General features: G+C 40.4%; 2 protein-coding genes across 14 annotated transcripts in view; one reads left to right on the top strand and one right to left on the bottom strand.

Annotated features, from left to right (window-relative positions):
- Positions 1–1,417: 1,417 nt before the first annotated feature.
- On the bottom strand, positions 1,418–11,786 carry UTP15 (UTP15 small subunit processome component). Of its 2 annotated transcripts, XM_023943443.2 has the most exons (12): positions 11,490–11,786; positions 11,060–11,152; positions 10,791–10,975; positions 9,481–9,659; positions 8,580–8,705; positions 7,788–7,923; positions 6,592–6,676; positions 4,443–4,592; positions 4,155–4,256; positions 3,757–3,890; positions 3,198–3,256; positions 1,418–2,694 (listed from the first exon to the last, which is right to left on the bottom strand). In XM_023943443.2, the coding sequence occupies exons 1-12, from the start codon at positions 11,577–11,579 to the stop codon at positions 2,471–2,473; spliced, it is 1,563 nt and encodes a 520-aa protein (XP_023799211.1). In that variant the 5' UTR covers positions 11,580–11,786; the 3' UTR covers positions 1,418–2,470. The 2 variants fall into 2 exon arrangements, with proteins under 2 accessions (XP_023799211.1, XP_023799210.1); XM_023943442.2 differs by having other exon boundaries at positions 10,791–11,152; positions 11,490–11,734.
- ANKRA2 (ankyrin repeat family A member 2) overlaps positions 11,752–26,082 on the top strand; it is a 28,671-nt gene continuing 14,340 nt past the window's right edge. The window contains exons 1-9 of one of the 12 annotated variants that reach the window (XM_023943661.2): positions 11,752–11,818; positions 12,470–12,858; positions 14,813–14,971; positions 16,312–16,377; positions 17,802–17,899; positions 18,061–18,186; positions 18,602–18,668; positions 18,760–18,840; positions 20,475–21,268. In XM_023943661.2, coding sequence (XP_023799429.1) covers positions 12,570–12,858; positions 14,813–14,971; positions 16,312–16,377; positions 17,802–17,899; positions 18,061–18,186; positions 18,602–18,668; positions 18,760–18,840; positions 20,475–20,530 — 942 coding nt within the window. In that variant the 5' untranslated portion in view covers positions 11,752–11,818; positions 12,470–12,569 and the 3' untranslated portion in view covers positions 20,531–21,268. Of the gene's footprint in view, positions 11,987–12,469; positions 12,859–14,812; positions 14,972–16,311; positions 16,378–17,801; positions 17,900–18,060; positions 18,187–18,601; positions 18,669–18,759; positions 18,841–20,334; positions 20,383–20,474; positions 21,269–26,082 lie in introns of those variants that run through there. The other 11 variants (XM_023943666.2, XM_023943662.2, XM_086866746.1 and 8 more) reach the window with 11 other exon arrangements.

The following is a 26,082-nucleotide window of genomic DNA, read 5'->3' as shown; positions in this document are numbered from 1 at the left end:
TCCAGCTGATCACTATTTTAATCTAATGTTTTCCTATGCTTCTGCTAGTCACACATCAAACTTACAAGCACAGAAATGGGTACCTACTATAGACATGAATACTGCCAGTAGGAATTAAGAGTATGCTTTATGCCAAGGCTGGTGGTTTTCAAGCCATAGAAAACTATGCTGCCAAGAGAAATGTGCTCCTTCAACTCCAAGCAATACTGGCTCACACAATAAGGAGGCACCAAGATAAACCTCCCCACCACCTCAACTCCTGAAAATTAATTCTATGTGAAATCTAAGTGACACTGCCTGATTAAGCCACACAATTGAAAGAAGTACACTGATTTCCTAAAAGACAAAATAAGGTTTGGGTCTATTAACACAAACAAAATTGAAAATAAAAATAAAAATAATTAAATAAGCAGCAAGGAAACTAGAAGTTTGAAGTTTGCTTGAACACGTTCCTCATTATTATGTTATTATTCTAAGTATTCAAAACTAGTAAATCCCAGTTACTAGTCAAGAACATACACTGTCCACACAGTAATTTAAGGACAGACCAGACAGCACTCCATGCTTTTCAGTCACAATTGTTAAGATTTTAGGTAGAACTTGCAAAACTATTCTAGCTGCTATCTGCTTTTTAACATCAAATATGACCAAATTAATTTTGCAAGAAATTCCTGTTACGAGAAATTCCAGGCCTGGGGAAAATTCAAGCCACAGAACAGGTTAAGAACAAAGTTCTGCCGTAGTATCATACTACATATACTCAACACCATTTGGCACATCTGTTTCCAATGCAGTCATACTGATCCAGCCCTGCTTGAATTTAAAATAAACCACTATCCTAGCATTCAAACAACAGATTCAAATTCCATCATACTGTGCACATTGAAAGTGACAGAAATACACAAAAATTTAGTTTTGATATTTAACTTGAATTTTTCTTACTGGTGTGCACTTCACTCATTACATTATGCATCATTAAAAAAATTAAACTTTTACAATATACATAAGCATGCACTTCTTGAGTCAACCTGCTGTGCACTGTGAATTCATGGAAATCTTAAATGGACGTGAAGCAGGGAGAGAAAAAGCAACGTAGTCAAATGTTACCAAATGTGTATCCTGTTTTCTTTGCTTTTCCAATGTTGTGAGATTGGCTATTAACCTTAAATAAGGACAGTGACACATTAAAATTACATAAGCATCAATTATTTTCTGGGAAATAAAAATTGAAAACTGTTGACTGCTGACAGCACTGGAAGAAGGTGCTGGCCAGACACCAGGCAGCCAACAAAGCTGCTCTCCCACTCAGCTCTGCAGCTGGACAGGGGAGAGAAAATATAACAAAGGATTCATGGGTTGAGATATGGAGCAGTAGAGATCACTCATAAAATACCATGATGGGCAAAACAGGCTCAACTTAGAGATATTAATTACATTTATTAATAAACAAAAGTAGAGCAGGACAATGAGAAGTAAAAGAAACCCTCAAAAACACCTTCACCCCACCCCTCCCTCCTTCCCACCTCTACCTCCTTCCCCAGTGGCACAGAGGCAGGGAACAGGGGTTAAGGTCAGCTCAGGACCTGTGGCTTCTCCCACTGCTCAGGGAGAGGAGTCCTTCCCCTGCTGCACTGTGGGGTCCCCTCCCATGGGAGACAGATCTCCATGAACTTCTGCAGTGTGAGTCCATCCCATGAGCAGCAGTCCTCCCCAGGGTGCTGCAGTGTGGCTCACACTTCCACGGGGTGCAGTCCTCCAAGGACAGGCTGCTCCAGCCTGGGAGCAGGGCCCCCCTCTCCATGGGTCTCCCATGGGGTCACAGCCTCCTCTCAGGCATCCACCTGCTCCAGCATGGGGTCCTCCATGGGCTGCAGGTGGATCTCTGCATTCCCCATGGATCTCCATGGGCTGCAGGGGCAGGGCTGTCTCACCATGGGCTGCAGGGGAATCTTGGCACCTGGAACATCTCCTGTCCCTCCTTCTTCACTGGCCCTGGTGTCCACAGGGTGGCTGTTCTCATATCTTCTCACTCTGCTCTTCTCTGGCTGCAATTACAACTGCACAATAACTTTGTTATCACCATTTCTAGTTGGCCCAGCCTTTGCCAGTGGCACATCCATCTGTGGAGCCACCAGGGACTGGTTCTGCCAAACATGAAGAAAGCTTCTGGCAGCTTCTCACAGAAGCCACCCCTGCAGCCCTGCTGCTACTGAAAATCAGGCCATATAAATCCTTAAGAAGTTGTGTAACTCTGAAATAAAACTTTAAAACTAAATTGTTTGAAAAATATTGTATGGACAACCCTGAAAATGTCCTCTGTCTTCAGTAATCAAGCCTATTCAGCAACACAGTTTAAAAGACATAACTTCAACACAGAGAAGCTTATTTTGAAAGTCACTAGTATAAGAAGTTACCAGGAGAATAGGTCATCTTTCAAGTTCACAATTGTGACAATTTTTTGTGATGGGTGTCAGAAATTCATGTTTGTTTCAATGATCTCTGTAACACCATTACTTTTGTTCTCTTCCAGACAGGTATCTTTTTTCTTAGTAAAAGTAGCAAACAGTGTATCCATCATTCCCAGAACTTCCAGTAGTTCTTCTTGATAGTCAATTTCTTTTCCAATAGCTTCCTGAAGTTTCAAGAACTGTTTATCAACTATTGCTGACTGCCCAACCACAGGCTGATAAATATCTGTAGAGAAAAATATCAGTTAAGAATCCATAGATGTATAAAAAGGAAAAAATTGTATTAGATAGTTAGAGATTCATTTAAGGATTCTAGCACAAATCCAACATTCTGAAAAAATAAGGTAACTTTAATGTTGTCTGTTCTGAAAGCAGTGGTTGCATGTAATTACAGGGGCAATATGTCAAACAGAAACTGAAGTTTTTATGACTTCAAATACTATTTTTACCTCGCTGAATAAGAGGATAATAAATAATAAGAAACATGAAGCATCAAAGGAACTTCAAGACAACGAGGAGCTTCCTGCAGCCTATGCAAACTGAATCCTGACTATGGTCAAAGTTATCTGGAAATACCTCTTTTTAGGATCATTCTCTTGACACTAAATCCATACATAGAAACAAAGCCATAAGGGTTTGGTTTCTTAAAAATGTAGCACTTTCAATCTTGTTTCAATTATATAGCAAGCTAGCTATATGGCTTTGAGCATCTTTTTTGTGTTGTCTTACCAGTGATCATATCAGCAACAGTCACCAGCACAGGAGTAAATCTAGGCTCAATCACACGCCTGCAAAATTAGAAGACATTCCAATTTTACCTGTTTTGTAAAATTTTGTACTGCACTCGACCAACAACAAGCAGCTTTCTCACATAGGCATACAGTCAAATATTTTACGATAAAGAGACGTCACAGAACAGCAGTCAGAGATGCAAGTCAAAAAACCCACATTTACCCTCCTCCTTTCAGGAAGGCAGTGGGGGTTGAAGGAGTGTCAAAAAGCCTTGAGTGCATAAAAACACAAGTTTCATCACAGAGATGGAGAATAACAGACTACAGGTAGAATGTCTGGCAAAGAAGTAGAATCTCTCACACTATCAGCAAAACTGTGCTGTGCTAACAGGTAAACTGTTTCAAACCTATCCCAAAACCTTGGTATTGGAATAGAAGAGGCATGTGAGATTTCAGGAGTACCTGTGTTCTACCCGTGATTTGTTTAAACTCTGTGGGAAGTCATCAGGAAATAGAACTGTCAAAATAGTCAGAAGGAACTCATGCTAAAACAATACCTTGCCACAAAGGTAAGCAGGAGATTAACTTGCTTCTCGTCCCGGCCTGCAAGGGCACTTCTCAGTGTTCCTCTGCGATGTAGTTCCTGCATGACTGCAACCGTGACTTCAGGAGTATGAAGCATGATGGGTGGCTGGACACACGTAAGAAGAGTTTAGTACCAAAGCAACATCTTTACACACAACACACAGGGCTGGTGTTAGCAAAGCAAAAACAGAACCCAACCTAGATTCCTTCCTATTTATACACTAAAATAAAGTTAGTATGACATACAGGGAAAATTAACCCAACCTAGATTCCTTCCTAGTTATACACTAAAATAAAGTTAGTATGACAGGGAAAATTAACATTAGGTGACAGCACAAAACTCTGTTAAGAAGAAAAACCAATGCCTCACCTCCAGTACTGCATCAAGAGCCTTGGAAGATTGAAAACTCCTCAGCAGCTTATCGTATTTTCTCAAAACACGTTTTACAGGTTTGCTGACACAGAAATCTTCCTAGAATTCAAAAAAAAAAAAGAGTTCAGAGTAAGACAAATACACATACACACTCACATAATGGATTACATATATTACCATGAATAATTTTATATATTCCCTCCCTTCCCTTTCTCCAATTTAGCACCTCCAAAGAAACCAATTTTTCAGCAATGTTTCAGCACATATTTTTTTACCACATCATACCTGTTTTGGCATGTAAGTTCTTCCTTTCACATAGGTTCTATATGCTGGTTGTCTCTTCTTTTGAGTGTTTTCACTCTTTTCTTCTGGTTTTCTGTGTTTAACATTCAGCACCCCATTGGTCATGCCTACAACTATGGTTTCATCTTCAGGCTAGCACAACAAAATCACAGAGTTAGGACCCAGTGTTTTATTTGTGCTCTATCATGCATGCATGCTCTATCATACACAATTTTTTTTTATTTTTATGCTTCATGGTAACGTCCAAATCACAGTTATCATAGATGACTTAAGGTGGAAGGCACCTCTTTGAGGTTCTGAGATTGAATACTTTGTTCAAAGCAGGAAAAAAGGCTATGCTCATAAGCAACATTATAGACTGACTAATGAATCAAACTCAATTATGCACTAACATCCTTCTGTAACCACCAAATTTTGTTTTTTCCAACGGCATACAACTACCTTTGGCTATTAGGTACCATACAGCAGGCATGAACAGAACCCCTATGAGAAAGCAAAGCTATAATGAAACAGCAGGATTTTGAGAAACAAGTGAAAGCTGTTCAAAACACCAGTCCTTGGCATATGTCATTTCACTTATATAATGAAATGGGTATAAATTTCTGCGAGAAAAATGGTGGATGCCCCATCCCTTGAAGTGCTTAAGGTCAGACTGGATGGGGCTTTGAACAACCTGGTCTAGTGATGTCCTTGCCCAGTGCAGAAGGGGCTGAAACTAGACGACTATATAACCTTTCCAACACAAGCCATTCTATGACATGATAACAGCCTATAGAATTATAACAGGTATAGATGGAGATCAGCTGGTGAATGGCTCATTTAAGGGCATCAGTTGAAGCTTATGAAGATTCAAGTGGAATAAAAGGAACTCTTCACACAAGTATCAGAAATGTGGAAGTCCTTGACAAGGAATCTAAAGAAGTTCTCAAGTTCAATCAAGCTCAAGGAGAGACTGAATAGGCTTACACAATAGAAATTAATTGAATTACACCAAACTACATTTTGATGAGTTCGTTTCTCATCTGAAAATAGAATTTGGAACAATATCATCACGCTTGCCCTGCGTTTAGTTTTCTATATGCATTTACTTATGGCTGGCCGCAGTTGGAAGCAGCATCTGGAATTAGACCCACCTTTGGTTTGACTAAGTAAAGGTATTAGAATGTTCTTGTATGCCCATTTAAAATTCAAAATTTTTAGTCAATAGAAAACAAGATTATGTTTTAAAAGATGCATTATACACTCTCTAGAGATGCTAAACTACAGGTATTGCATATTTTGCAGATGCCACAGGGTCTTAAAAGGCTATGGATTCTGTACTCTTCACTTCAGAAGAAAAAACATTCCAAGTTCATTTTAGCTCAGCTCCCTAGGTAATCTGGTAGGAAATTAAGATACTCCCCACACACACTTTCTACTACATTCCAGAAAAGCAGGAAAATATAAAGTAGTAAAGGTAGTAAAGATCCCTCACAGGCCCATTCATGTGTCCTTCAGAGGCTACATAAGGGGGTACTACATGACCACAGTGTAGTTTAAAAACTGGTGCTAGCCTCCAAATTTCTGGCCAGGAGGTCACTTATCCACGGGAAATCAAGTGCTTTAGAGAACTGTAAGAGTCTCTGCTGTCTGCCTCCAAGACATGCCTTCACAAACAAATTTGTTTATGCTCACACCCTTCTTCTTTCTTCCTCAGACCAACCTGACACCACCAATTTTTAAAGCAAGTTCACACCCTATTCTAAATTTCTCAACAAATTAACTACTTTTTGTTTGGGTTTTTTTGCTGCCATGCAAAAGGACTTACACCATTCCTGAAAGGTAAAAGGTGAGTACAATCTTAAACTCAAAGGACTTTCCTTCTAAAGTGAATACTTCTCCTATGATGTACACTGTCATTTATAAACACAAGATTTTGTACTGATCTAGTCAGGTAACATGGTATTTGATTCTATTACATTCAAAACTTCTTAGTGTTTGTTACTCAGGAATAACATATTCAATCACCCTACTTTGCATGCATGGCATTCTTCGGGAACACCCAGTAGCTGTGCAACCAACAATTATTTACTTTAGTGACTTATCAGGTATCAAGAATGACCTTGTTTAGGAAGACTTCTAATGCACTTACCGACAACGCAAGACTGAGGATGGATGTTGCATAGTTGAAGCTGTGGACTACTTTGTAGGATGTAGTACTGTAAATCTTCACATGCCTACACAGAAGAGCACAGGTAAAAACATAGTTAGTAAAGCTCTACTGTAGTCAATTCACAGGCACTTCATCACTCCCATCTTCTACAGATCATTTAAGGAAACTGAGTATTAATACAATGCACTCCTCAGACTACTATTGAGCTTCTTAGGTATTACTCCTGCAACAGTAATATTCTGTTAAAAGGTACCCACAAGTCAAGTTGGGATTGCTGCTGTCCCAAAAGAGGTGAAAATGGGTCGAGAACAGAAGAAGAAACCAAAGGCTACTTGGTTTAGTGTACTGAATAGTTGAATTCAGAAATGCATATTGGGAAAACACTAAGAAAGCATCTCTTCAAATTTGTTCTTAAATTTTAAATACAAAATCTACTAGCATCTTCTGGGAGTAAATCCATAGATGTTCTTGTATCAAGGTGCCCCTTAAGGATTTGGTTGGAAGCATGAAATTTTTAACTAACTGGAAAACAAAATGTTATCCTACAAGGATAAAATTTAGTGTTGTGTAATCATAATGCCTGAGAAATGCTAGGAAATACAGGAGGGAGAAGAAAACAGATCCACTTTCATTTCAGATCACTTCATATTTCTAATGTCTCAGAGACAAAACATCAAGTACCAGTACTCATCAACTGAAACCAAACAAAAAAGCAAAGAGGTCATGTTCACAAGCACTCTCGGGTACAAGAAACAACAGCAGAGAGACACAAAAACCAGGCTTTTAACAAGTGAATACTAATAGCTATTTAAACTGTATAAAAGTTAAGAATAGTTAATTTACAAAGACTGGAGAGGTCAGTTTAGAGATTTAAAGAACTGAACACTTAGAAGTTCCCCATATGCATTCCCAAACAGCACACACAATCCTTTATTGATATATAGATTAGTGAGAGGAAAAGATTAAGGTGTATCATAGAATCATAGTACAGTTTGAATTGGAAGGAACCTTTCAAAGCTCATTTAGATCTGCAAAAGCAGGGACAAGTAGGTACCTTGGCCCCAAACCATATTCTCAAATAAAGCCCAAAAACCACACACAGGTTAATAGTGATGTCTTCAAAGAAAAAAAGTCCTAAACAATGCAAACATAAGGAAGCCACAAAATTTACCAACCTGTCCAGGGATCCTGACAATAACCTTTGTCCAGAGCTGTTCAGGCACAAACAAGTTACAGTTTTATGGTGATTTTTAAGTGAAACTAGTAACTGTCCGCCTTTTAGTACATCCCAAACTTTGACATATCGACCTCCTGTGAAGAGGAAGGACACGAAAGTCTTACATTTATGTTTCTCTGAAGAAGTTTTCACAGAGTGATGCAGTATCTCCTTCACATGTACCTTTACTTCCTAACAGTTTTCTATACCTACTTACCATCGTCTTCCATTCTATCTCCTGGCACAAGTCTGCTCTTTTTTAAGGCCATTCTGAATGAAGCTGAATGACTCAACCATTCTCCAGCCATATTCATTACAAAACAAAAATATTATCTATAAACTATGGGATTACAGTACTTCTGATGCAACGGCAACAAGAGACTAAAAAAGCTTATCAATATGAAGAGAAAGACACAGTCCCATTTTTTCAAAACCTAAGTATGTTAATTTCTTCAATTTAGAAGTGGGCCAATTTGAGTCTGCAAATTGTTATTAAAAATAACTTGGAGGGGGTGGAGGGAGTGGGGAGGGAAGTGGAAACTACAAGAATATCAAAGCAAAGACAAAAAGAAGAGACCCCCTACTTCCATCTGCCAGATAAACGCAGATTCCTACAGAAGATATTTGAGAAATCCAACTATTTTACCACTTACCAGGTAATTATCAAACTAAAACACCACACAAAGAATACGTAGACTAAGTAATTCTCAAATGAGGACCACAGAAAAGATATTTGATTTTATAGAATTACCTGCAGATACTAGAAGTCCACCAGACGGAAAGAGAAGCACACTCTCCACAGGATGGCCATGTTCTATTGTCAAGACACTACTCTTTGTTCGTGCATCAAACAGCTTCACAGTGTGATCATAGGAACCTGCAGACACCAGCATAAATCAATTTCATAATTTCAACTAGTTCAGGAACTAAAACAGCCATGTCCTACCATCTGAAGGAGTTCCTGGCTAATAGCAATAGTTTTAAACCATAGATGTAAAAACACCTTGTGATTTACTTTGGTTAGTTTTCAGCCTTGGGGCAACATAGATTTTCTAATTCTAGCCCTATCTACACATCAGTCTGTAAAAGTAACTTGTTTAGTTTTATTTCGCTTCCATTAATCAAGTGTACTTATAACAATAAATATCAAGCAACCTGATAAAACCTAGCCTCTTGTGCCTCTTGAAAAAAGGAATACTAGGTTGTTTTTCCCAGTTTCCCACAGACTGATACAAAGCTACTGCTAGGAAAACCAAAAGCAACTAGTTCCAAGTAACTCCACATGACCTCACACTTTTGAATCTGCCAGTTATGGGCTGTACAGACTAGTGTCCTGCTTCAGAAACTTGGTACAACATTTCAGTCACTCCCAGCCAAAGGACATATTCACAGTATTTTCTTTCAAAAGTTCTGTTAACCCTAATAGGCTAAACCAAAAAGATGTTAAAACTCAATTCCTGCAGTTTCCCCTAAAACATCTGTGTCAAGCTTAAAAAGCAGGCAAAAAGAGGAAACAACAAAGTAAGCATTGCATAGGCACACTGATCCTTTATGACTAAAATACAATAAACATGACTTTAATGCACCAAAAATAATCAGCATTTTTCTTCAATTCAATCCAAAAGAAGTATAAGCAGAAAATAAACCAAAACCTGTTATGAAGACATCTGCATTCACTTTACTTGCACAGCCGCATCTCACATAGTCAGTATGTTCACTATAAGATATGATTTCTGTGGCACTTGGAATATCCCACAAATTTGATGAATAATCATCACCACCAGAAAATATTCGGTATTTGTCAGACAGGAAGCCCACTAGATGAACTGGTCTAGAAAATAAAGTCCACAATACCCAAAGTTAAAATATATTCATGTTTCAAGAGAAGTTAGTCTGTATGAAGAGTTTATTAAAGTACTCTAACCTAGAAGTGCAGTGTTTAATATTAGAACTTATAAAGCCTCATTTTATAACAGTAAATTTTAAGCCTGGCTGCTTTGAACTATCTTCTTGACCTTTAGAATCGCTATTGAAGTTTTTATTATCACTGTAATATCCCAACAGATGTTGGCAGAACACACAGGTGTGCACAGGTGTGGAGTTAATCTAGCCGTTAGAATGCAACACACAATTTGCAAACAGACCACAAACAGAAACACTCTTGAGGTCAGTCTGGGTATCCCCCATGGAAAGGGGGATTTTTGGTTTTTTATGTAGATAAAACACACATTAATCCTTCATAGCACAGAAGTCTGCTGAAGCATTATCATTGTCTTTGCCTCACTGATACATCAGAACTCCTAACTTCTTCCCCATCCCACGATACCATTATCGTGGACTTTTTCTGGTTTTTGAACCTTTCCTTAAGGAATTTCTGCTTTTCCTGGTGTATTTCTTCATTGTTTTTGTTTAGACACTTTTTAGAGTTCTTTTCCTACCAGCATCAAATAAAATGTGCTTACCAATGAAATGTACTCACAAGACTAGCTACACAACTTATTAAGACACACCCACGTGAAATGGAAAATGTATTAAGTCTTCTACATACTTTATTTATATTTAGATTTTTTTTAAAATTCATTCTCATTTTTAATTTAACTTTAAAATCCACTTTCCAGTAAGACCAACGAGAGACAATCAAAAGCAACATAAATCAGTATTACTCAGATTTTCAGCAGCATGTGAAGCAGACACAGGACTGTAATTTCACACAAACGCTGTATATTGCTGAGGCACTTGAACAGAGAAGATGGGGAAGCCCCTTCCCTAGCAGTGTTCAAGGTTAGGCTGGATGGGGCTCTGAGCAACCTGATCTAGGAGCAGGTGTCCCTGCCCTGTGGCAGGGGGGTTGGAACAAGACAGTCTTTAATGTCAAACCATTCGGTCTGTGGTTGAGTCTGTGATATGCAAGTACAGCAAAGACACTTATGCCAGCAAACAAAACAACCCAATTCTGCCTTACTTGGTATGACCCTCGAACTGCCTCAGCGGTGCTTTGCCGCTGACGTCGAAGAGGCAGATGCTGCCGTCCTCGCTGCCGGCGGCGAGCAGGCGCCCGTCGTCCCTGTAGGTGGCACAGTAGGCGGCGTCCCGAAAGCGAGAGAAGGTCTTGATGGGCTCCTGGGAGTAACGGCCGTAGATGTGGATCTGGGAAAACAAGAGCGCGTTACATCTCCCTGTGTGACACCAGCTGAAAGACAAGAGCATAAAAGCCTCGGAAAAGCCACTTACCCTCGAGGATGCGGTGACTGCGTAGTTATATGGCGGGACTGGGGAGAAGTCAATTTTATTTATTGCACCAAATTCCTTTATCTGAACAGGCGTCTAAAAAAATTGTGAAAAATATCATTAAATACACATAAGCACACCACCAAGTATGAAAACAGAATAATAAAATTTGTTTTTTCCTACAAAGAACTCAAGACTCCATTAGAATCAAAACGGTTCTTAAATACAATGATAGTGAGTTTCACTTCTGACAGGCTACTCCTGCTCTTGTAATTTTTTTCCAATACACGCATTACAACTGACTCATTAATTATGTGTTTTGAGGTTAAAAAATAACCCATGCGTATTTAAAAAAAAAAAAATTAATTGCACGAAAGCAGTAAAAAAGGCATTCTGGGCCAGTAACTGCGACTGTTGGGCCGCTTCCTCCTACCTTGTATCCCCGCCAGTACAGCGTGTCCTGCGTGATCTTCTCCCCGAGCTTGGGGCACGCCTGGACCACCACTGGCTTGTACGCGGCCATGACGCACGGGGCGCGGGCCGGGCCGGGCCCGGCGAGGGCTCAGCGGGAAAGGCTCGGGAAGGGCCGATGGGCTCGGGGCACACGGAACACGCTGCACCCCGGCGATGGCGGGCACCGCGCCTGCCGCGAGGAGAGACGTCGGGCGCGCCAGAAGTGCGTCATCAGAGTGCGCCTCTCGCCGGCCAATCGGCAGGGAGGCAAGGCCCCACTTCCGGCGGCGGCGGCGGCTGAAAGCTGAGGTGAGGCGAGGCTGACCCGGACTCGGACCCGGACCGTGCGGGCGTCCCTCCCTCGGGCCTGTCCTCACGAACTATCTCCAGAGAGAGGGGACAGCTGTAGGCGTGCCGGGAGCTGCGCGAAACGCGGCCCCACCCGAGGCTTCCCGCGGTATTGTGAGCAAGCCACGGGTATTCTGGGATTACCTTTACCGGTTTGAAGGGGATTTGATTTTTTTTCCCTGCATATGTGGTAGAAGCAATTTCTTTTACTCAGTATGCGAAAGGCATAAAGGAGCTTGAAGTTGCTTTAACTTTTCCCTCAAGTATAATGTTTCTGGGGAATACAGTAATCTTTTTAAAACTTGTTTCTGGCTTGGTATAAATCTGGTTGGTTGTCACGTGTTGTTTTTTGTTGCAACTAGGCAGATATTCTGAAGCATCTTTTCAGATGGATGAAACTCCTACTGGTTTAATAATGAAACTTGGCTTAAGTATCCAGGTGCTGAAATCTAAATGGAGATTTTGATCACTAACTTGTGACAGCAACAAGGTTGATACTTTACCGGTGTTTTGACTGACAAAACTAAATGCCATAAGCTTAAATAAAGTTTGATTATTATTATTGTGCGTTGTTTCACCAGAATGTTCTTAACCTTTGTTACATTTGTTCAGTTGCAGATTGTCTATAAAATTTGGCTTGGCTGGCCAGAATTGCTCCTGGCTGGAAACAATGAAGCATTATTTTGCATGAAACTTGTACGGGACTGAGATCATGGCATCTTCAACAAACTTAGATGTCGGTGCCCAGTTAATTGTGGAAGAATGTACCACAAACTACAGCCTTCCACCTATGCCAGACATTAAAGTGGAGCATCAGCTCGACACCAGCACAGAGGAAGGCCCAGCTCAGAGTGTCACCATGGGGATGAAATTCATTTTGCCCAATAGATTTGATATGAATGTCTGCTCGCGGTTTGTGAAGTCTTTGAATGAGGAGGACAGTAAAAATATTCAAGATCAAGTCAACTCTGACCTTGAAGTTGCATCTGTCTTATTTAAAGGTTGAAGTTATGGTACAAAATATTATCTGTGGACTGTATCATCCTGTTATTATGTTTTCTTAAAAAAACCTTCTGCTTTATGTGTGCTTTATATTGATCATTTTTCTAATATGTGTTCCTCTAATGTTTTTATTATATGCTTGATGGATTATTAATGTTAAAATTTTCTCCAACACTAATTTTTGTACTGAATTTTAAATACAAATATTAACTGAAAAATCAGTGGCACAAAAAGTCTCTTAAGTTAGTAAGAGCTGATGCTAATTAGGAAAACAAGCTGCTTCTGTATGGCATGTCCTTCAGCAGTAGCCTTCTTTATAAAACACTGCTGAACGCACTGTATCATCAGATTCAGTGGCTTTCAGCAACATGCTGTATCTTTTCATGAGGGTGATGAAAGATAACGTGGGCCACATGTGTTCTGTCACTGTGGCTGTACAAAGCCTCTAGTCCTAGCAATGGGCTTGCCACTGTAGCTTCACACTGCTTGAAGGCAAATGCTGCTCCAGGTCTGGATCCCTGCAGCTAATCCAGCCATTGCTGGACAGCTTCATCAGAATTGATCCATGCTTTTTCACAGCTGAGGATATGGATATAGAGCAAAATTAGGACTTCCATCTACTTACTTTTAACAATTGTGGTTTCTAGCACTTGCTGTCATATTTCAGACCATTAATGGTATATCTTTTCATGAAGTTCATGTGACCTACTTCCTAACAAATGCAAAGCCAGGCCTGCTTTGAATTTTGATGGTTTTACTGACTTGTGTTGTTTGGCTGCAGATCAGCCATTGCAGGTTTCAAACTGTTTTGATTCTCTCCAAGTGTTTCCTAGCAGAGATGCAGGTCTGAGTGGCAGATTTACACCCATCAGCAATAGGGTTATTTATCTGAGGTAACATCTGTAAATCCCTTAGAAGTAGTCCTGTAAATCCAGGGACCACAGGTCAAAATCTATGGTAGGACTCTTAATTCAGTACAGTCAGTTGTAGCTGTTTGACTGGCAAACAAAACATAATTTTGTTTTCTGTTACACTCTATTTCTTTTAATTAGTTCTCTCCTTGAATTTGTGCTTGCATTTATGATCACAAAGTTCTCTATGGTGTTAATTCAGTGTGTGTGTTAATTAGCTTCTAGTCATTAATTACTGGTGCATAGTGGTGTCAAATCAATTAAGCCAATATGGAGTTTAATCCTTCAATGTGTCTTCTCAGTATTTAATCTCAAAACCAAAAGCTGCTTTTGAGAATTAGAAGCCAAAACAACATACAAATATATTCTGTAATAAAATGCTATTAGGTTCTAAGAGAAAGCAAGAGCAGTTAGTATGAATGAACACATCAGCAGTGAATGACTTCCTGAATTCTAAGCAGTGACCTGCTGTTGCCTTTTATGTAAGTTAGTGTGGAGCCTGTCTTCCTGCTGGATGAGTATTCATCAGGCATCCATAATGCTATTAAAATTTTATCCAGGAGTGAGAAAAGCCCTGCTGAAGAAAGTTAATGAAGGTTGTCTCCACTCATGCAGAGGACTGATTAGGGAGCAGGCAAAGGGAGAGCAGGTACCTGAGTGCATGTCTGACCAGAGCTGTGTCATGTTACTGCCTTGCAGAGTGTCTGTAAGAAGATGACAAGTTAAGTAAAGCCCTCTTACTTAATAAATCCACACCAGGCATGTTGAAAAATCTAGACGAAGGCTTACCTCATTTAGAGGTGTCTCTGAGTGACATGCCATACTGAACATGTGAACTAGCATAATTATTTTATGCTAGAAATTAATGCAGCCCTTTATTTAGCTTTCACAGTACACAGGGGGAAAAGCACATGTCACAAAGCTTTCTTAACATGGATGTCAAAGGTCTTGTGATACTGGTGCTTTACAGTTTGACTTAGACTCTAGCTTGCTTTTAATGCTCTTATTAGTACTGAAATCCTCTCTTTTTTGTTCAATGTAGCTGAATGCAACAGCCACACTTCTCCTTCCCCTGGTATCCAAGTAAGACATGTTTATACTCCATCAACTACTAAGCATTTCTCACCAATAAAACAATCAACTACACTAACCAACAAACACAGGGGAAATGAAGTCTCTACAACACCTCTACTTGTAAACTGTAAGTATCCTTCTGCCTTTACTATTAATAATTACTTTGTGAACTCTGTGTTGGATTTATGCAGTTTTTGATTTGGCGCTGGAATGAACTTTAAGGTAAGAAGAAAACACTGAGACAGTCTTGTCTAATTTCACATGGGTCCAACCATAAAATAGTCGTCCACCTGATATATGGAATTCATGACTAAATTTTATTTTGCAGAAAGAAAAAAAGCCAAAAAAACCCCTTCCCTATACTTTCAAAATCAAGAATTAGATTCTAAGTTGTAAGTTAATGTACTTAATGCCCATGTTTTCTGAACTTGTGCATCTTAAAATTAGACAACTGGTAAATGCTGCAGGATACTTAAGATGTAATGTAAAAACAGAATACTGCAAATGTTGTGATTGTCACAGATCTTGAAAATCAAGGAAGCGTTGTTTCTGGTGGGGTTTTTTCTGAATTGTCAAGCATTTCCTTTATAAATAGATATGCTGTAATTTACTTTACTTTGTCAGTAAACTATTTTCTCTATAAATTAAAAATAATTTTTTTAAAAGAAAAATGCTACTTGCATGGAAAAAATAAATCGGGAGCTGCAGTGTAGTCCACTGAACAAAATACGCCATCGTTCTAAATAAATTAAACTTTCATGTAGTGACTTGGAAGAGGACAGTGAACATTTACAGTTAATGTAATCATTTTTGTTACTACATCATGTGGATAATTTATCACATATAGCCTCCTGAGCACCTTTCAGGCTTGCTCCAAGTTGCAATTATCAAAACCATGCATCCATGCAGTTTTTTGTGGGATCGGAGGTTATTTCTTCATAACCTCTGAAATGACAAAAAAAAATCCGCAATGTTTGTTTTCCTCTCTTTATGTCAAGTTCTGTGTAGTTTTGTAATTCCACATTGCAGTAGTGAGAGTCACACTAGAGGCCTTCTTTGTTGAGTAGCAGGACAGGTCTTCTGGTGATACAAGTGTGATTTTTAAATTAAACATACTTAATTTTTCAAACTGTGTTCATTTTCAATTGATAAGTGGGTCTTAAAGTAATCTTGGGTCACTGACTAAACAGCAGTGAAGAGAGCATGTTACTTTGTAAAGAGTTGATGTGGGAAGTATCCTTGCTTTCAAGAATGACTGCTGCATTGGTTTAAAAATTACCTAAATCTGTGAAAACTCTTTGGAAAATTTTCAGGTTTTAATAATAAGTTCAGAGCATAAGGTGAAATCATCTACACTCTGGATTCCAAGTTCTATACTGCTAAAACAAATGGACATATTATGCTCAGCTCTAAACAGAGCAGAATGAAAATTGGTGTCTGTAACACCTTTTCCTTCCTTTTTGGCAGCTTTATCAGTTCATCAGCTGGCTGCTCAGGGAGAAATGCTGTATCTGGCCACACGTATTGAACAAGGTGAGACAGAAGGAGGTTAAATGCCTTCTTTTTTCCTTTGAGCTATTTATATGCTGTTGTGTTTGATGTTTTCCCCAAAGCTATAAAGTCTTCAATAACGTTACAAACTGGAGGACATTTGAGGTATCTGTTCTTTGCAGATGTGGACTATTGTTTTGTATCAATGTATGGTTTGCATTTTAAATTAAAATATTAACGTTAATAGGAGTCAGTAAATCCCTTCATCTCCCTGCTTTCTAGCTATATAGGTAATCCATGGAACTAAGAAAGGAATATGTTAGCTTATTTTATTTTATTTTTATCTTTGTCATTTGAAACATATTTCTATTAATGGTGACTTTCCAATTCTATTTAATCAATCAGCATAAAGACCTGCATGTTGCTGATTTAAGCCATGGCTCACACCTGCAGTATAATAGAACAACACATTCTGAATAGTGTGGCATTTGTATGTCCATAATACATGTACAAAATTTCAGCTCTACCTAACATATTTATTAATTTAGTAACATGAATAGTATATTCTTAATGCACTAATAGTAATCACCCACGCTTTCAGTGCATTCTTGTTGACATGTTTAGTGGAAAAAAGATAATGAGTCACTGAGTCTAAATACTTTGTACTGAGCCATGTATATGAAAAGCAAATCAATTCTGGAGTGTGGGTAGCAGATAAAAGTGCTTATTTTGGTGCTATGATAAGCATGGAACTTTTAAAGTACTTAGATATTAAAAAAAATATCCAGCTCAAATATTTGTCAGCCAATTGTTAAAAGTTCTCTTTTCTTCTTCCAGATGCACTTGATGTAGATGTTAATGGTTTTCACTGACCATCTTACTGATTACATGAACTCTGTGGGGAATGGAGTTGTTTTATCTGTATTGCTGTACAAGTTCATTCTTTACAAAATTGTATAGCTCTATTTAAAAAAAAACATGGTAAAAAGGATGTACCTCTTTATTTTTCAAATTTTTATTTTTTGTCCTTTATCTTCTCTGCAAAGATGAAGCCCAGATTACAGACAACTTGTAATATTTCTGCACAAAAACAGAGTTTGATTTATAGAGCTTTAAAACTTAGATTTTAAATTATTAAACTAATAATTTAATAAAATAATATAAATATTATTATATTAAATATTAAATTAAATATTAAATATATTAAATATTATTATATTTATAAATATAAAATAAAAGTAAAATTTTACTTTTGTTAATTGGATGTGTTTTTCTTTCTGGGACAGAGATACTACCACCATCACTGGGACAGAATTTTGTTTTTAAAATTGAGAATGACTTCTAAGTCACGCTGGTTCCCGGTAAATAAATGTTACCATCAACACGTTTCACCAGCTGATACAGTGCAAGGAATTGTGAAATCCTTTTGAAAAGGATTACTAAGTTATATATTTTTCTCTGAACAGAAAATTTAATCAATCATAAGGATGAAGAAGGATTTACCCCTCTGATGTGGGCTGCAGCTCATGGACAGATAGCAGTAGTGGAATTTCTCCTCCAGAATGTAAGGAAAAAAAACACAATTGATTTTTGAATTAATTTACTCTTTAGTTTGTTTTGCTTTCCTAAGTTTGTCGATGCTGCTACAAGCTTAAAAGTTTTAAAGTTAAGGTCTGTGTAAAACCTCAAATTTGCTTATTTTTTTTAATTGATAATTTATTTCAGGGTGCAGATCCTCAGATTCTGGGGAAGGGGCGAGAAAGTGCCCTCTCACTGGCCTGCAGTAAAGGATACACAGATATTGTCAAAATGCTGCTTGACTGTGGAGTTGATGTCAATGAGTATGACTGGGTAAGACTAGCTTGAATTTTGTCAGAGGCTGCTTTGGCCAGAAAATTGAACTGGAACATAGCATTGGTCTGAGTTTAAAAATTGTTCGACTTCTGAAATACCTGAGAGTTTCAAAACTTCTATAGGATAGGAAAAGTTCATGCTACTAGTTCCGACTTCTTGGCAGAAAGAGAATGAGACTAATGCTGATTTCTTGTAGAAGTGAGACTAATGCTGACTCCTTGTAGAAGTGTGATCTTAGCGTTTGAACAGTACACAAAAATGATGGAAGTTGTGAAGATCTAAAACAGAACCTCGTTTTTATAAAACCTAGGAAGTCTCTTATTAGTACTTGGAAGTATATTCATGTGTTAAGGAATTACAGTTGCGAACTGCTTAATCACTAAGTGTCTGAAGCATTTCTCTGCTTTTGCAGAATGGAGGCACACCCTTGCTATATGCAGTACATGGGAACCATGTGAAATGTGTAAAAATTCTTCTCGGTAAGCCCAATGTCCAAACCAAATTATCAGTAATAGCATACAATCAGTTCTGATTGTCAGAAATACAAAATTCTCTTCCTGTTTTACATAGAAAGTGGTGCTGATCCAACTATTGAAACAGATGCCGGTTGTAATTCCATGGATTTGGCTGTAGCCTTGGGCTATCGGAGTGGTGAGTATTGTAAATGTAAACCCTTTTAAAAAAAATTAATTTTCACAGTTTCTCATTTATGTAGCTGCTGTAATGGCCTAGTAGAGGTTTTGCAGCTCTTAACATGTTACCTGTCCAACAAGTCTTAATAATCTTAAAAGCATCAGGCCGAAATGGGTAGGAGCTTCCATTCTTGTTCCAGGAAGTCAGGTACTTAGTAAAAAAATGTCACTGACCTGGATCTGTATTGCTGGACACAGGTAATGGTGTTTAGGGCTGATGCAGCTGTGACTCAGACAAGGGGAGCTGAGTTGCTTCCTCAGCCTGTACAAAGGAGTATGTTACTGGACAGTGGTAAGAAGCCTGCAGCCCTCCTGAACCCCTCACCCTACTTGACTGCCATGATGTTATGTAGTTTGGAAAACCTTCTTTCAGATCAGCTCTAGCTCTAGCTTTTCTTGGAGGCAGACAGTATTCAGTGAATTATACTATCTGGCTTGGTTATGGAAACCAGAAGCAAAGAAGGGACTCCTTGTTGGTTTATTCCTTCATTGCTGCTGTCATTTTGAAAGCTGTGAAATGTCTGCCATTACAGAAATGAATAGAATCAAAAATTAAGCCCAGCTTACTCTCATGTGTCTGTATATGCCTCTACAAGCAGAGCCCTTCACTTATGAATGAGTCATGTCATGGTTTAACACCAGGCAGCAGTCAAGCCCCACACAACTGCTCACTCCCTCCCCCATCAGAGATATCAGGGAGAGAATCAGAAGGGTGAAAGCTGGAGAACTCATGGGCTGAGAAAAAGACAGTTTAATAGGGAGAGCAAAGGCAGTGCACATAAGCAAAACAAACCAAGGAATTAATCCAGTGCTTCCCATGAGCAGGCAGGTGTTCAGCCATCTCCAGAGAGTCAGGCCCCATAATGCAAAATCGTTACTTGGGAAGAGAAATGACATCACCACAAATGTCCCTCCACTTTCCTGCTTCTTTCCCCCACTTCATACACTGAGCTTGGTGCCACATGGTCTGGAATCTCCCTTTGGTCAGTTTGGGTCACCTGTCCTGGCTCTGTCTCCTCCCAACCTCACAAGCACCCCCAGTCCCCTCACCACTGTGGCAGTACCAAAAGCAGAAAAGGTCTTGGCTCTGTGCAAGCTCTGCTCAGCAATAACAAAAACAGCTCTGTGTTATCAATCCTGTGTTCAGCACAAATCCAAAACACAGAAAATTAACTCTACCCCAGCTGAAACCAGCACAGCACAACTTCACAGGAGTCTACATAGAAGAACCTCAAGAGCTCAATCTCAAAGTGTTTTACAGTGGTTATTTCTAATACATGTTTTTGGCTACTTTCTGTTTGTAGGCTAAAAATTCATTTTCCATGTGCTATCAGTCTATCTAAACCAAAGAACTGGTGATAACCCCCAAAAACACTGTTTGCGTAACTGTGTGTATTGGTTTTGCATTATATAAGGTTTTTAATGTCTGAAGGAATACTGATTTTATTCACAGAATGAATTTATACATGTCTGGTTTTTATTAAATGATTGCACAGCACAGGCAAGTATCTGCCAAAAAAAAAAAAACCCACTATAACCCTAAAAACACCCAAAAATGAACACTAATTAATCTCATCTCTTTTTCTGCTTCAGTTCAGCAGGTTATTGAGTCTCATTTATTAAAGCTGCTTCAAAATATCAAGGAATAACAGTTGGCTCTTCTGCAGGTGCCACATCTTGGCTTGGAGATTTGAACTGCTGTTTAGCTCTAATCGGTGACAGGAGTTGGTTGTTTTGTAACTTTACCTCAGTGCCACTACTTGCTGGCATTAGTTAAGCTTTTTAGTTCTTCCTCTTCTTTCAGTGTTGTTAATAAACATGTGCAATGTCATCCTTTTCTTAAGTATATTTTATATAATTTTAGAAATGTCAGTTGTTGTGCATGGAAAACTTTGTAAATAAACCCAGTTTTGACCATCTAAGTGTTTACACTGAGTGCAGTGGGTGGCACTGTGCTAAGTGTCCTACTTCATCACATCATTGGTACATATTCACAGGAATAAATGTGTTTAGATATTGAGGGATATCACCACAGAAGATAGATATCTGTACTGTTAATAATACCCAAATGTGCACTGTTTGTGAATACTGGATAGTATTTATCCTGGCTGGAGCCCCAGAACAAGTTTCATTTTTGCAATAGTGAGGAGGCAGCTAAGACCCAGAGATTATTCTGTGTCACCTCACCTCATTGCTAAGAGAAGGAGGAGGTTCCTTCCAGGGAGAAGTTCTTCCCAGTCAGGGTGGACTGGTTGCAGTGGGGTTGGTGCAACTCTGCAGTGGAGTGAGCATTTTTGCATGTGAATCACACTCTTTTTTGTACATTGATGCTGTTAATGTTTGTTTTCTTACTTCATTGCTGTTTCCAGTAAATTTTTTTTAGCTCAGCCTGTGATCTTTACCTTTTTTGTTTGGAATTCCCTTTCCATCTCACTCCAGGGGAAAGCAGAGAGGGAGTGGGCAAGCAAGTAAGTGGCAGTGTCCTTTGAAGCATCTCAGTGGGAACACTAAACTGGGTAGTACCATTCCTAAACCACAGCAGTCTTGTTTGGCACCCACTATGGGGCAGGAAGGATTGAAATTACAGATACAACCAGAGAGGACTGGAAACAAATTTGATCTAAGCATTTGCTGCATTTGGTAGGGATCGGTATCTGGTCAGAGTGTTGTTTCATCTGTTGGTGTGGGTGTTGTACCTTACCCTTTATAAATTCCTGTATCTGCTCCTCCTGATGTTATTTTTCAGAGGAGGGAAAGGGATCAGGATTGTTCTGTTGCTGTACTGTGTGACATCAGTTTATGGCATTGATAACATCAAGGGCAGTGAGGGTCATTTGGATTATGTATTCAGTGCTGCTCTTCTACCCTTACCTCAGGCACTACATTTTGGGACCCCATTAATAGTCATGTCCAATCTAGCAGGGGGGAACTGGAGAGGATGATTTTCCCCATATTTTCACTCCTGTTACAAGAGCTTCTAAGAATTTTTGAGTTCCCTTTGGGTGTTAACAATAGCATGTTCTTACTGCTAAGTCTGGCAGGTCTCCTCAGTTCGGTCTACATCATGTTTAGGTATTTCTTGGGAGGCTACTCAGACATCTGCCTTGAAGGTAGATAGGCATGAGTGGTACGGAATGTGGGAAAAAATGGGCCAGCTTTTGAAGGATTTTTGTGCTTCGGTGGTTTGAAAGTTCATCTGTGTCAGGAAAATCCACAAAATGCCAGAAGTTTATGTCAAAAAAGAGACAGAAGAGTCCTTCAACTTTATTCGAATAAAGGGAGAGAGACTTTGGGGTACATGCCCACGGGGATTTCTCTCTCAGGGTTTTGGAGGGCACAGCTTCCTTTTTTCCTAAAATCCTGGCCTCATGTTTCCCTCTTCATTTCCCCATTGCCTGATGTACTGGGAAGGTACAGCCTTCCCAAACAGCATACTCCATATGCCCCCTTAAACCTGACATTTTACCCCAAGGTTCAGAAGTTCAGGCTTGTTCAGACCCTTTTTGATCTCAGGAGCTAAGCTGTCCGGGCTCTACTACAAACCTGCTGCCTTGAATTTAGTAGACAGTAAGAGTAATTTCAAAGAGGTTAACATTCATACCTTCACCCATCAAATTATTTGTAAAGACATTAGCACACATCTTTCCTCACTCCTGAACAACTACAGGATCCTGATAAAGTGGCAGAATATGTGAGGGAAAACTGTTGTGGCTGCTCCAGAGAGGCACGAAGTTATGCCCCTGGCTGCTGTTTCCTAGACACTGCTTGTCCCTAAACAGCACGCTCAGAGGAGAGAGGAAAGAAGACCAGCAGGCACCGTGGCCACTCAAACTGCAGCTGAACCAGAGGAACAACCTCTGCTGGTAGTGTTGCAAAATACACCAAGTTCAGAATTTTTTATTTTATAACTTTAGTCAGGTTTGTTCACCTTTGCCCCGCGGAAGTGAACTGAAGTTTGTTTTCAGGGCATTGTCCCACTAGGCCCGATGGGCTGAACATCTCAACAGAGTAGGAGTGACACAAAAGAAACACAAAAGGTAACAGCCATCAAGGGCCATTAACGGAACATCGACTGCACCTGGCACGGTCGGAGACGCCAGCTCTGGGAAAGCAGAGACAAGAATGAGGACCTAAATAACATGGGAGGCAAAGAGATCTGTAACGAGTAAGAAACCAAATACTAAGAACTATGTAACTTGGAACTGTAATAAAGAATTGGGTAAATAAAAATTCGGAAATAAGAAGTTTAAATAAAGTATGTATAATTATAACTAAATGAAAGTATGGAATAAGGAATTCTCCTCCCGGTCGAGGTAGAATTCCTCTTCCAAAAATCACGAATTGCAAAAGAACCCCCCCAGATAACAGGTTTCAGCAGACTCATCAACTCGGAGGAAAGGACAGGACACAGGCCATCATAGAAACAAAAGAAACAGCCTAAAAGTCTACCTCCAGAGAAAGGCAACGCCCGGCCGATTTCCGCCGAAGACCATCAAGCAAGACAAAAGGGACGAGCCTCAGGAAAATGGTTGTTGCCAGAATCGAACACCACACCTGCCAAACCCATACTACAGAAACTCAATCAAGAAAGACAAAGAAGAGACTACTCCTCCGAGATATCCATCGGTGCTAGCCCGGATCTCTCAATCCTGCTGTGATGAAATATGTTAAAATACATACAGACTCACTTTGCATTTGAGGAGACTCTGCCCGGATACTTACTGACTCAGTGTTCTAGGCCAGGAAATCCATTCACCAGACAATCAGGGACATTTGGTAAATGGAAACTGGTTGGAATTCTAGCCTGGGGACATAAAATCCCTATAAAAACCCAGGCCAGAGAACCCTCAGACGTGGATTTGGGAACACCTATACCTTGCGTATAGACCCTGTCCACCCAGCGCTGCGCTGTCCATTTATTGTGGTTTTTTCCTCGCTGTTTGTTGCTTTATTAATTTATAATAAATTAATCTTTGTTAATCTTTAATCTGCCGTTGCATTTATAACAGATTGGTGCCGTGACTCGGATCGGAAGAAACTGTGGGAGAATCTCGCTGTCCAGGGGGGTACCCCCGCTGATTTCAGCGGCCTGGGGAGCAGAGACCCTCCGCAGTTCGCTCCGATTGCCGAACCAAATTTAGGCTGAGGAAAAACCATAATAAAAAGGGGAACGGATCCAGAGAGCTCGGGAAGGCAGGAGCCTTCGGGAAAGCCGCGGCTTGGTAGCTCATAAAAAGTCATACGTGCACGAAGACGCCCTCGCAGGAAATTGCTGTAAGTACTGTGAGGTTGAGCGGGTGATCGGGCGAGTTTGTGAGAGACGTGACCTGGTCACGAAGCGAGTGTGGACTTCAAGGCCGCGTTTCCATCCTCCCGCGAGGGAATTGGCCGGCCGCGAAGGAAGCGATTCTGTGTGAAAGGGTCTCTCTTTCCTTACTCGTAAAGCCTGAGGCTAAAGGGAGTCTCAGGGGACCGATCAAAGGGGGCTGAGAGAGGAAGGAACGTCCAGTCGAGCTCTGGAACTGGTAAACTCCCTCAGCCAAAAGATTTAGAAAGTCGGAACATCGAGAAAACCCCGGTACAGCTAACCGAGAGGTAAGTATTGGTGCGATCTAAGACTTTCAGACGAAGAAAAAAGAAAGACGAACACAACGCAGAGCAGGTAAGAATCGTAAGAAAATGGGACAGAGAAAAAGTAGAACGCAGAAACTAGATAACGAGAAAAGCCCATCAGAGGAATCAAAACAAATGCTAGACATCCCACCAGAGAGTCCTTTAGGGTGGATGTTGAGAAATTGGGAAATTTGTCCCGAGAAACGGGGAAAATCTAAGGCAAAAATGATTTATTACTGTGCCGAGATCTGGGGAGGACAGGAATTGAGAAACTGTCTCACTTGGCCAGTATTGGGAACATTTGATAAATGGACGTGCAGGGAATTACTCGCACACGTAGAGAAAAAGGTCTCGTCAGACGCCGAGGAGAAAGAATATGCCAAACTCTGGTTAAATACCAGAGTGCGGCTGTTTCCAGTGAAACAGAAAAACGAACATAAGACAGAGACCTGGGAACCCCTGGATCACTTACCCCCTCCGTACCGCGGGCCAGTAGAGCCTCCGGTGATGGACCAAGTAGTACCATCAGCACCCGAGGGTTCCATGGGGCAACTAGCAGAAGCACGCTCCCCTCAACCACCGGGAGTAGTGCCAGAAACCCTCACTACCCCCCCACCTGCAGAAAACCCAGCCACCGCACCCTCTTTGGAGTCGGTGTTGGCGCAAAGATGGGGCTTACCCCCTCCACAAATCCCGGTCCGGCCACCACAGCTGGGACCACCGAAAGTATCAGAAGGGAACCCTCTGAGTCACGTAGCTGCGGCAGACATCCCGCCAGCAATGAGGGGAAACCCTCCCGCAAACTCCAGTTCCCCTCCTGCAAGCAGGACTCGGTGGAAATCAAAAATAGGGAATAGAGAATGGGGAGAGACGGAAAATGGGCATCGAATGTTCCCTCTCAGGGAAGTGCCAACCGCCCCCGGAGTAATTGGATTTGTAAACGTGCCCCTTAACTCAGGGGATGTACGAGCATTCAAAAAAGAAATGGGGCGACTGCTAGATGACCCATTTGGAGTGGCCGAAAGATTAGACGATTTTCTAGGAAGTAGTATTTACACCTACGAAGATCTCATGGCCATCCTGAGATCCCTGTTTAGCCAGGAGGAGAGAGAGATGATTAAACAGGCGGGCATCAGGGATTGGGAAAGGCGGCACCCGCAGGGAACACCCGGTGACCAAAAGTGGCCGAGCGTGAGCCCGAGTTGGAGCGCCCAGACCGAAGAAGGGAGAAGAAGCATGATGGATTTGAGGAATATCATCGTGCAAGGAATAAGAGAGGCGGTCCCCAGAGGACAGAACATTAGCAAAGTATTTGGGGAATGTCAGGGAAAAGAGGAATCCCCTACCGAATGGGTAGAAAGGCTGCGGAGAAGTCTGCAGATTTACTCCGGGACTGATCCCAGTTCTCCGGTGGGGGAGGTCCTGCTGAAAACGCAGTTTGTGGCTAAATCATGGGAGGACATTAGGAAGAAACTTGAGAAAATTGATGGATGGCAGTAGAAGAGTCTCCAAGAGCTTCTAAGGGAAGCTCAGAAGGTTTATATGAGGAGAGAAGACGAAAAACAGAAACTTCAAGCCAAAATATTAG

The sequence above is a fragment of the Cyanistes caeruleus genome, chromosome Z, assembly GCF_971803275.1.
Source record: "Cyanistes caeruleus chromosome Z, bCyaCae1.hap1.1, whole genome shotgun sequence".
NCBI lineage: Eukaryota > Metazoa > Chordata > Aves > Passeriformes > Paridae > Cyanistes > Cyanistes caeruleus.
Note: the sequence above shows the minus strand (reverse complement) of the source record. Positions and strands in the feature narration are given on the sequence as shown.